At 43.9% G+C, this 12509-nt stretch overlaps 1 protein-coding gene across 1 annotated transcript; it reads left to right on the top strand.

The window, feature by feature from the left end:
• The first annotated feature begins 574 nt into the window (after positions 1-574).
• Positions 575-6250, top strand: LOC127203014 (leukocyte immunoglobulin-like receptor subfamily A member 6). The gene is made up of 10 exons (XM_051161828.1): positions 575-766; positions 927-962; positions 1144-1431; positions 1576-1875; positions 2155-2436; positions 2580-2870; positions 3362-3646; positions 4811-5113; positions 5333-5629; positions 5850-6250. The coding sequence occupies exons 1-10, from the start codon at positions 733-735 to the stop codon at positions 6242-6244; spliced, it is 2511 nt and encodes an 836-aa protein (XP_051017785.1). The 5' UTR covers positions 575-732; the 3' UTR covers positions 6245-6250.
• The last annotated feature ends 6259 nt before the right edge of the window (positions 6251-12509 follow it).

The raw sequence follows: 12509 nt of genomic DNA on the forward strand, positions 1-12509 counted from the left end.
GATACACAGAGAGGGCCACACATTTGTAATGGACCCTAACATAGCCCCTTAGTTCACCAGCTGGATTTGTGTGGAGCCTTGTGTGGTGTCTCATCATTAATGAGTGGGCATTGTTCATATATACCCAGGAAAAGTTTACATAACATCCCCAAGTCATCTCAAGGGCCTGGTAGCCAACTGGCCATTAGTTTGGTCTGTTTGAATAAGTAGAACCAAGAAGAAGCTTTGATAGAAAAAGTGCCACCAGCTCTAAGCCTCCTCATGTGAAAGTGCTGGACCAGGAAGATGGCAGGTTGTTTTTCGTGTCTTGTCCTAGTTTCTGGTGATTGGGACCATTCAGGCAGATGGAGATGGGTAAAGTGGTGATGATCTACACAAAGATATCAGAGCCAAATGTGGGTGTGTTTGTAATGCCCGCACACAGAGAGCTGAGGAAATTGAATGAGGAATTTGAGACCTGAATAAGACTCAAGATGTTCTGTGTCAGAAACAAAACCAAAGGTTAAGAACAACCAATATACAGAAGCCACATAATCTGCATCCCAACCCAGCTCAACACTGGGGAAACAGCAGCCAGCCTCCCCACAAGATTAGTTCCTCTTCCTCAGACCCTGATAAGATGATGTCCTCATGACACGAAGAAGAAATAAGCCTGAATAGGACATACACTTGGTGTGGGTTCTTACAACAAGAAGACGAAATATCTGCCACCTCTGGCAACTGGAAGACACCATGACTCCCACTCTCACTGCCCTGCTGTGTCTTGGTGAGATGCGAAGATTAAGAGGGTGAATTCTGGTCTGAGAGGGAATGCACCTTAAACCCATGCCATGGTCCATCAGAATGTCTCAACGGCTCAGAAATCATCTGCAACTGCAGGGTCTGCCCATATTCACAACGAACACTTAGAGGTAACTCTCTTGCAGGATTGAGCCTGGTCTCCGGGAACCCTGCACTTTCAGGTGAGTGTTTGCTTAGCTGTCTGAGATTGGACATCTTTTGTGGGGACTACATGTCACCCTGAGCAGCAGAGACGGAGAACAACAGGTATGCACTGACTCTTGAGATGCCTGAAACATACTGGGTCTGAGAGTTGGTATCTGAGGAGATGTCCTTGGACCCAGCTGCCGATTTTTTTTGCAGGGGAACCCTGTAAACCCACAATCAGGGTGGTGCCAAGCAGTGTGGTAGCTATTGGGAGCCAGGTGACAATCTTCTGTGAAGGGCCGTTACATGTTAAGGAGTACTATCTCTACAAAGAAGGAAATGAAGATAACCTGCTACAAACAACCCTTCCTGAAACCAAGAACGAGGCCAAGTTCTCTATCTCTTCAATTGAATGGTACCATGCAGGTCAATATTGGTGTTCCTGTGAAAACCCTACTTACATGTCAGAACAAAAAAGTGACATCCTGGAACTAGTAGTAACAGGTGAGAAGACCCTTCCTCAATCCCAGGATCTACCTTGAGGAAAGGAATATGTTCACTGGGGGCTTATTTCTCCAATATCAGAAGAGGAAAACAATGAATGCTTCCCATATGAGTCCACTTAAAGGGTTTCCTCTCCTCTATTAGGATATCTCCCTGCCAATATCACCCTTTCAGCCCTTCCCAGCTTTTCCTTGAACTCTGGAGACTATGTGACCCTCCAGTGTGACTCAAAAGAAGCACATGACAGATTCTACCTAATGAAGGAAAGTTGGAAGGTCACAACTGTGCCCTCACAGCGTACAACCACTGGAATATTCCAGGCTGTATTCAAAGTGGGTCCTGTGACCACCAATGAAAGATGGAGTTTCATATGTTACGGCTATAATACGAGCCACCCCCAGCTGTGGTCAGAGCCCAGTAACCGCCTAGAGCTCTTGGTTTCAGGTAAGGAAGATCTATCCTCTCCCTGGTGACACAGGACCTGTTGTGTGGTGGGTGATTGAGACTTGGTGCTATTCAAACCAGTGTCACTGAATGGGTGATACAATTGGTCCTGAAATGTTGAAATCAGGGTTAGTATTAATAGTGGAAGCCAACTTCCAAGTTAAAGTAGTGTCTTTATGTGTCCCTTTACTGCTGTAGTTCAGCTTAAGTGTCATCTTCAAGTATGACCTTCTTTGAGGCACTGTCCTAACACACTCCTCCTGTTCTACTTTTCTGCAGGAACCCTCCATGTGCCCACCATCTGGGCTCATCCAGGTCCTGTGGTGACATCAGGGAGCCCTATGACCATCTGGTGTGAGGGGACCCATGAGACCGAAATATATATGCTATGTAGAGAGCAAAGCCAAGAATACTGGTCCACACAGAATCAAAAGGGCCACAACAAGGCAAATTTCACCATCTCATCTGTGACACATCTGAATGCTGGGCAATATCAATGCTACTCTTACACCTCTGTTGGGTGGTCAGAACCAAGTGCCACTCTAGAGCTGGTGGTTACAGGTGAGAGTGCTCTAAGGGGCCTTAGATCCAGATGTTAAAATCAAGTAAACACTTGTCTAACACAATCACATATCACAGGCTATCCATGGGGGACAATGTGTTCTGTATAAGCTCATTTAATATTCCATTTATATCTTTCCTAGGAGTCTATGAAAAGCCCACCATTTCAGCCCTGGAAAACCCTGTTGTAAAGTTAGGAGAGTCTGTGTCCATTTCATGTGCCTCAAATCAGATATTTAACTGGTTCATTTTAAGGAAGAACAATCAGACAATCTACAGATCTGGAAATGAATACTCTGGGGTGACTCGGGTCAGGTTCCAAGTGGGTCCAATAACGTCTACAGAAACATGGAGGTTCAGATGCTTTGGCTATTTCACTACTAATCCTCATGTATGGTCAGAAGCCAGTGACCCCCTCGAGCTCCTGGTCTCAGGTAAGGAAGCTTGAGACTCTTCTGAGTCACACTGCTCCTGACACAAATGCTCAGTGAAGAGACTGGTGTGCTTTGAAGCTGAGCTCTCAGTAATCCCAAGACACTTGACTGTAGGACTCACTGTTCAGTAATGGAGGGCAGTGGATAGTGATAATCCAACTTGGGAATGTCAAGAGAGTTATTGACTTACCCATGGCCTTACTGATTCAATTGATGTTCAGGGGTAAATTTCATAGCAGTAATTATTATTTTTATTTAATTAATTTATTTGGATTACTTTCCCATTGTTATCCCCTCATTTGTATCCTCCTGTTCTTCCTCCCTCCCTTTTTCACCCTATTCCCCTTCCCTAAGTCTGTGACAGAAGGGGACCTCCTTCCCTACTGTATGGTCACAGCCTATCAAGTCTCATCCTGGTGGCCTGTCAGCAATAAGTTTTGTTTTACTGTAGAACTGTTCAAAGCCCCACTACTTCTCCTAATTCCTTGTAGGTACCCTCAAGAAACCTACCTTGTGGGCAGAGCCAGGTTCTGTGATCGCCTCTGGGAATTCTGTGACCATTTGGTGTAAGGGGACCATGAAAACCCAAGTATATTTCCTGTATAAAGAAGGAAGCCCTGCACCCTGGGATAGACAAATTCCAAAGGAACGTAGTAACAAGGTCAAGTTCTCCATAGCATCCATGGAAAAGCATAACACGGGGCGATATCGCTGCTACTGTTACAATTCTGCTGGGTGGTCATACCGTAGTGACACACTGGAGTTGGTGGTGACAGGTGAGAGGACATTACCTCAACCCTTGGATCTACTTTGAGGAAAGGAGTATGTTCAAAGTGTTGTTTTCATCTCAAGTCCCAGAAGAGGTGTAAAACTGCTTACTGTATGATTCCACAGTACAGGCTTCCTCTTTTCTCCTAGGAGTTTACACCAGTAAAGTCACACTGTCAGCCAAACCCAGCCCCAGGGTGAGCTCAGCAGGTCATGTGACCCTTCGGTCACAACAGGCATATAACAGGTTCATTCTAATGAAGGAAGAAGAGAAGAGCTCCAGGATTGCATATATACAGAATAAATCCACTGGGTCATCCAGTGCTCAGTTCACATTGGGTTGTGTGACTCCCAACTAGAGTTGGACACTCACATGTTATGGACATTACTTGAGTAGTTCACAGCTCTGTTTAGTGCCAATTAACCACCTAGAGCTTTTGGTCTCAGGTAAGAAAGTCTTAGCCTTTACTTTGAATGATAGTACAACTGACACCAAATTCCAGGTAAGGACCCTATGTGTGTTGGGTGCTTGTGACACAGAGCTACTGAACCCAATGTCATAGAATGTATGACACCGCTGTGCTTGAGGGGCAGAAGCCTGCTGAATGATGACATTGGACTGTATGAGTCCAGAGAAAAGTAGGTTATTTTAAATGTGTTCTTCTGCTATTGTAAAAAAGCTCTTCCTGTCACTTGCAAATGTGATCTGCTCTATGTGACTGTTTTAAAAGATGTGCATTTTTCTTCTTTGCTGGGAACCTTCAGAAACTCACCATCTTTGGTCATGCATGCTCTCTCATCATAACAGGGAGCTCTATAATGATACAGTGTGAAGGGACTATAGAATCTTATTTGTATGTGATGCATAAAGAGTGAAGCCCAGAACTGAGGGATAGGTAGACTCCAATAGACCATAACAGTAAGACAAAATTCTCTGTTGCTTCTTTGACAAACCTGCCTATATGGCAATATAATCATTATTTTTCCAACTCAGTTGGATGATGAGAGTACCCAGATACTTTTGAGCTGGTGGTGGCAGGTGAAAGGACACCAAAATTACAATCCTTGTATTTTTCCTCAGGAAATACTCTCCCAATGTTGTTTATCCAGAGATCATGTGCTGGAGACAATATAAGATGTGTTTCAAAGCAGCCTGCCTTCTCCTCTCCTAGGTGTCTACCATGACAAACCTACCCTGTCAGCCTTGCCCAGGCCTGTGGTGACCTCAGGTGGTAATGTGACCCTTCAGTGTGTCTCATCAAAAGGATATGATTGGTTTAATTTGTCTGGGAAAAATATGAAATTCTTCAGGTCCGAAAAGGCAAATTTGAAACACGCAGGACAGTTCCAGGCTCTGTTTCCTAATATCTCTGTGCCATCCGGAAAGAGTGGGCTATTTAGATGTTATGGATACTATACAAATACTCCATACGTGTTTTCAGTGGCCAGTAACGATCTGGAGATACATGTTTCAGGTATGGCACTCTCTCTATTTATTTAACTGTGTTTTGATACTTGAAACAATTGATCTTAAGCCTGCTAATATCAGGAGCATTCTGGGACAAGGGGGCTGCTGATGGGAGCTCTTACCTACCAAGGCTCAGAGTATGGGACGTGGTGATATTGTCAGAGTAGGGTGAGAGGTGGCATGTACTCTCAGATCCATCTGGATGACTTCCTGTCTGTCCTCCCAGGGCTGTCAAGGAAGCCTTCTCTGCTGAGCCTGCAAGGTACTGTCCTGGCCCCTGGAGAAAACCTGACCATGCAGTGTTCTTCTGAGATCAGTTATGGCAGGTTTGCTCTGTCCAAAGATGGTGGAAGTGACCTCCCCCAGCTCTCTACCCATCAGTCACAGACTGGACATTTTCATGTCAACTTTATCTTAGGCTCTGTGAATTTCTCCATTGGTGGCCAGTATAGATGCTATGGTGCACAAAACTTCTCCTCTGAGTGGTCAGCACCCAGTGACCCTCTGGATATCCTGATCAAAGGTGAGCAAAGTAATTCATTCATTAGGGAGTCAACAAGGTACAGGCTCAGCTGGGAGGAGGCCTGGGATTGATCTTCAAGATGATGAGGAGCATCTCAGGAGGAATAGATCTAGAAACAAGGGAGTAGACATGAGATTGTCTGTGAAAATATAGAGACCAGATTTTGAAAGAGGCCTCAGAACAATGATCATAGCCCCTCACTCATGTTACTCCTCTTTAGGACATCTCCCTGATACACCCACTCTCTCAGTGCATCCAGGCACCAGTGTGTCCTCAGGAGAGAATGTGACCCTGCTGTGTCAATCATCGATCCCAGTCGACACTTTCTTTCTGTTCAAGGAAGGAGCTGCATATCCCTACATGATTCAAATATCAAAACTCCAAGATCCACAATGTGTGGCAAAATTCTCTCTGAGCGCTGTGACCCCAGCCCTTGGGGGTACCTATATGTGCTTTGGTTCTAAAAGCTCATTCCCTTACCTGTTGTCACATCCCAGTGTTCCTGTGGAGATCAAAGTCTCAGGTGAGGTGATCCAGACTGTTGTGTCCTCAGAATGTAACCCAGGATTCTTGACCCAGGAAGTTCTTGGTTGGGCTAGGAGTAAGTTCACCTAGTAATAAGAAAAATGTTCCTTTTTCAGATATTAATAAATAAACTGATGTTTCTCAATTAATAACTACTCCATCCTTTTCATGGGAATCTAGAAGATTCCAGTTAGGCAGCAGGAAGAGTCTGGAGATTCAGTGTAGATATAAGACTGAGAAGAGATGAGATAATTAGGGTAGCATTCCACACAACATCCCTTCAATTTATTTGTCACAGTTTACTAGGTCTCTCAAGCTTATTCCAACAAAGGTTGTAGATTTTCCTGTCTAGGGAGGTTGTTCCATCCCAGAGTGCATGAAGATTCTCAGAGCATGTGACTCTTCATTCCTTAATCACTTTGTATATTGTGGCTAATGTACTGGATATGGAGCAGAGATCCCACCATGTTCCTCAGAAACCCAGAGGCTCAGAGGCCAGAGGTATCTTGATGAACAGAAATATTTGGAGAAGCATATAAATGATTCCCCTGACCTTCTCATCCAATTGCATTATGCCTGACAGCTCTTCACCCTACAGGTCTTACTACAGAGATCTAAGGGAGAACTGTGTAGCAGGGTGGGAGAGTGGGGGGGATCATGCTATGTATGGGGTTGGAGAATTCTCTTCTGGAGAACTTGACATGGAAAAACTTCTGTCTGGTGTGGTTCTCAATTTCTAGAAGGGTAAGTTGAAGGTCCTGGAGTAGACATTTAGTCCCTTTAGTGAGCATTTTGTTGCTGTCATCTATTTACAGAGAAAGAATCTAGAAAGCACTTCTGCAGTAGTACTGCCCACCTGCTATTTTTATGACGACATTGTGTAAGGGTGTGGTGCATGGCTAGGGCAGAGATTTCAGGTTCCTTACTTTCAATTTGTGAGGTTTGTCTCCAGTATAGGGAGCAAAGTGGGAGGCCAGATACTCTGAGATAAGTCTTCAGAACAGATAGAATTATGCCTAAAAATGGGCAAACTTGGGTGCAGGCAGAGTCAATGGCCAAACTTTGCCAAGACAGGGTGAGCAAGTCCTCAATAGCTCCTGCCTCACACATACGTCTGTCAGATACATTGGGCCAGAAGGCTGAAGATGATGCTCCAACATTATAAAGAATTTTGGGTGACTGTTCAGGTAGCAAAATTTCTCTGTCATCATCTCATTTGGGAAGCTGCCGTCCCTGTATACTCAGGTAATTAATTTATTACTTTTCAAGTCTCTGATGGAGTTGAAGACCAGATAGTTTAGTTTTACATTTAAGCTTAGATGTTTAGAAATTAATATGTTTTTAGGTCTAGATAGATGTTTTAAGTTGATAATGACGAGATATGATAGATATCGGTTTACTTTCAGAACTTTAGACTCACCAAGATAGGAAAGATGTTTGCTTCAAGGCTGCTAATTACAAATAGCCAAAACACTATGAATGTAACATTTATATAATTGCCGATTGTTTCATGGCTCTTCTTGCTGTAGGTAGTTTATTGTATATATGTGTAATAATATAAATGTATATGTAAAAATATTTAATAAAAACATGTAAAATCCATAGCAATGGGCCTTCCCAATAGGTGACCTGGGCCGGGTAAATTGATTGAAAGCATTGGGATATGGTTCCATGTTGCATTGCTATGAGAGTGAGAAGTAGTAAATACAATCATCAACCATGGGCCACTCACAGAGTAGGTTCTTTTTTAATGTTTAATTTTCTCTCATACAATACTTCCAGGCTACAGCCTCCCCTCCTTGCACTCTTCTAAGTTCCTCCAACCTCAACAGTTCCGCCAGATATACTCTCCTACCCATATCCCACAGAAAAGAGCAGGCTATTTAGGGACATTAGTTGAACATGGCACAATATGATAAGACTAGGCAAAATTCTTCCAATAAAGTTAGGCAAGGTAACCCAGTAGAAGGAGAAGGGTCCCAAGAACAGTCAACTCAGAGACTCACACACTCCCCTTGTCAAGAATCCCCTTTGCCCAAATACCAAGATACCAACCATAACATATATGCAGAGGACCTAGTGAAGACCTATGCAGGTTCAGTTCATCACTCATAATGTCACCTATATTCTAGGACTGGCCAGGTACCAGAAGCCTCTGATCGGGACCTCAGTGACCTTCCTCATACTACTCTTCCTCCTCCTCCTCTTCCTTCTTCTCAGACTCAAACAAAAGAACAAGCCCAGGAAGGAAGGTGAGTAGGGTAGGGCAGACTTGTGTTTCAATGAGTAGTGGTCTCACTGTGGGCTATCCAAGGCAGGGCTCAGGGTACCAGGCCAAGGGGAAGCCTATACAAGGATAGATAAGTTTATAAACATATCTGTAGAATCTCAGATCAGAAAATGTGTTCTGGAAGCCTGTGCAATGTCAGATATCATATAAGCTTTTCTATATTCCAGAATATTGGAACACATTTGCGATGAGTTTTAAATGTACCCTCCTTCCATGAAGGTGCTGAGTAAGGAGGGTCCACCTCCTGGCTGAGGTTCTTCCCTCTCTTTCAGTCCAGACAAGGACTGACTCGCAACATCCTCAAGAAGCTGCAGATCCAGTGAGCATGGATGGATACCTCCAGAAAAGGTAAGGCTCATGCCCAATAACCTAGACCCTACCTGATGGACCCCCTCACAACCACTTGACACTCTCTTGTCTCCCCATCTCCAGCCCAGATCCTGCCAACCAGGAAGAAATCTTGTGTGAGAAAAGAAGGCCAGGGAGGGAAATATCTGAGGTCTCAGCATCACAGTGGTGGTGGAGTATCTGAGGCACTGAAGCCTCACTATGTACCATTACCCCCACTATATTTTCTCTTTTCTTATTGGGGACAGAGCAGGGATCTTGTCCTGGGAATCTGGTCAAAGGAAGACATTTGTGTTTTGTTATGACAGATGCTACTGTGAAGATCACAAAGCCTACAGACAGCATAAAGCTAGACACTCTGGTGAGACTCTTGATTATTCACAATATTAAGAATTTATGATCTGGAATATCATGGAAGGAACCTCTTTCCTTTCTTCTTTCAACTTCATCCACAGCTGCCTTCTTACTTCTGGAATACCTGTCTTCTGTGTCCTCAGACCTCATTTTTGTTTTGTTTACTTGTGACCATAAGGCCTCCTGATTTCTGACTCCTCAGCATCTGCCTGCCTGTTAGCATGCTCCGTGGGGCTCAGAAGCCACTATGAGCATCTTAAACAGTAGCTCAATGGCGAAATGATTTGATTACTTTGGATGTATAAGAACCTGATTTTAATCTCTTGTGAAAAACTAACAAATAAATGTACAGGACTCATGATTAAATGATAACCATGCACCTGACACTGTGTGTGCAGATGTGTATACACAGAGGAGGAAAAGTCAGCATTTAATGCTTTTTTTTCTATTTTTCTCTATCCTATTTTCTGAGACAGTGTCTCTAAATGACACTAGAGCTAATTGTTTGTGTGGATTAGTGCCATTGAGCCCTGGGCACTTGTCTTCACATCCCAGTCTTTTCTTGTTAGGCTTTGTTTTTACACTGGCACTGGGGGATCAACCTCAGGTGTCCACATTTGCAAAACAACCACCATGCTTTGTGACTCACCTCCCCAGTTCCTGGAGCTTATTCCTGTGGGGGATGCAGATATGGCAGGGAACAGAACTCTCTACTTTACACAGTGAAACAAGCTCTTGTGTGGGACATGGTATGGAGACAAACACAGAGTAAGCAGAGAAAAATAAGGGAAGTGAATCACAGGATGCGGGTTAAGGTTGTTTGAGGCACAGATGGTCAGTGTGAATATGAAGGGAACTTGAAAGAAGCCTTTTGAGGAAAATCCTGAGTAGAGAGGATCATACATTCCTATTATGATCCAGCACATCTAAGTACAGAACATGGCAGATCCAAGTACCCTGAGGACAGAGGTGTTTAAAAAAATTTTTTTATTAATTTATTCTTGTTACCCTCCTTCCCATTTTTCCTTTATTCCCCTCCCCTATGACTGTTCCTGAGGGGGATTACCTCCCCCTGTATATGCTCATAGGGTATGAAGTCTCTTCTTGGTAACCTGCTGTCCTTCCTCTGAGTGCCACCAGGTCTCCCCCTCCAGGGGACATGGTCAAATGTGAGGCACCAGAGTACGTGAGAAAGTCATATCCCACTCTCCACTCAACTATGGAGAATGTTCTGACCATTGGCTAGATCTGGGTAGGGGTTTAAAGTTTACTGCCTGTATTCTTGAAATTTGTGGATAAATGGATTGAGCTAGAAATGATCATAATGAGTGAGTTAACCCAGAAGCAGAAAGACTCAAATGGTATATACTCAGTTATATCTGCATACTAGCCCAAGGGGCATGTCCCACGAAAGCCTTCACTTACCAGGAAACTGGGACAGAGGGGAGGACATCCTATTGGGACTCTAGATGAGAGACGCATGGGAGAATAGCAAAGTAGAAGGATCCAGGGGATCCTAGAAACCTACAAGTAGAACATTATGATAGGCAGATTTGGGCCCAGGGGTCCCACTCAAACTAAGGCACCAGACAGAGGTGTTTTTGTCTGGATAATATGTCAGAAATGCAGGAAGGAAACTGACAGGCACTCTACATTTTTAGGAAGCCACAGAAGACCCAATCAGCAATAGCTTTGATATAAATGTCTAAACTATAATTCTTGCACCTGGTGTAAGTATGGGTGGAGAGCTTCCAAGAAACTAAGACACATCCCATTTGTTTCATTGTCTCTATGCTGTAGAGCCGACAGGAGGATGACCCCTTCATACACTTGTACGGCCAGGTGAAACCTTCCAGATTCAGAAGGGCAGGGACTACCTCTCCTTCCCATTTGCCAAAGAAATTACTAGACTCAAATGACAGACAAGCAACTGGAGACAAAGGGAGAGCTGAGCAGGTAGGTTATGACTGCTTCAGTCCCCCAGTTTTCTAGTGCCCAACACAAACCTTCTACCCTTCCTTACTTCAGGCTGATACATCCAAGGAGCCTCATGATGTGACCTATGCCATGGTGCACTTTGTGACACCGAAACGGGACCAGATGAACCTCCCACTTTCCAGGCAGAAAACTCCTACCTGAGACCCATCTCTGGTGTCTACCAGTCCAAGGAGATCTAGACTCTACATTCTGTGGGGGAGAGAAGACTCAAGCATATCAGAAAACAAGATCTGGCTCAGGTGCCCAGCCCTTGTACATACCTAACCTATCTTTAGGAGATTCTGAGAAAATTTGAGGCTCACATGATTCTATAGTCAGAGATAAGTAATGTCCTGCATTTTATAAACAGGGAACATACTTTGTCAGTATCTAGTACATAAAATAAGGAAAAATAGGAGTAAAGAAAGTTTTTTTTTTTGTTTTGGGGCCTTTGTTGTTATTATTTTTGAGATTATTATATAATGGCAACATTTTCCTGCTCCCTTTCCTCCCTCCACAAATTTCCATAAAGACTTCTCCACTCTCCTTAAAATACATGGAAGAGGGAAGTGGCTATGATTGGGATTTTAAGTGAATAAACAAATATATTAATTTAAAAAGTCTATAGTTCTCAAAATATCTGTATATGTACTACCCTTGTTTTTGGCATCTGTATTTCTGCCTGTGGATTATTCTTCTTTGTTAACAGAATAAATATAAAATATATGAAGGATATAAACCTAGAATATGGTTTTGATGTTTAAAAGCTCACCATAAGAATTTCTCAGTGCTACACTGGGATTCTGAAGACCTAGTGTTATCATTAGCCAGCTAATAAAGTCTTTAGAAATAATCCCCTGTATCTTATCAGACCACCAGGGTCTAAAGCTGAATTTCAACAATATAATTAACAGAAAGCATACAAGCATATGGAAACTAAACCATGTTTTCTCAATAACAATTGGGTCAGGGAAGAAATAAAGAAATTAAAAACTTCCTAGAATTAGATAAAGCCGGGTTTTCAAGATGGCGGCGAGCAGTGTGGACCGCGTTTGGAGGCTCCAGTGAACAATTCAGGGAATTGCACAGATTTCTGAGCCAGGAACACCGAGGTCCGAACATCATGGCAGCAGGAGTGCTCCATGGTTCGGATAGACCAGGGTGCGGAGGACCTGGTTGCCCCTGCACACAGGAGGAGCGTGGATTTTCTCTGATCGGAGCGGCAGCGGCAGAGGCAGCAGCACCAGCGGCACCAGCAGCGGTGGCTGAGGTTTGCAGCTCATAGCCTTCCGGCGGAGGCGATTGGTGTGGTGGCTGGTGGGAGTTGCTGCGGGAGAGGGGACTAGGGGCAGGTTTTGGGTCACGTGGAGCCTTTGGACCCAGACT

The sequence above is a fragment of the Acomys russatus genome, chromosome 19, assembly GCF_903995435.1.
Source record: "Acomys russatus chromosome 19, mAcoRus1.1, whole genome shotgun sequence".
NCBI lineage: Eukaryota > Metazoa > Chordata > Mammalia > Rodentia > Muridae > Acomys > Acomys russatus.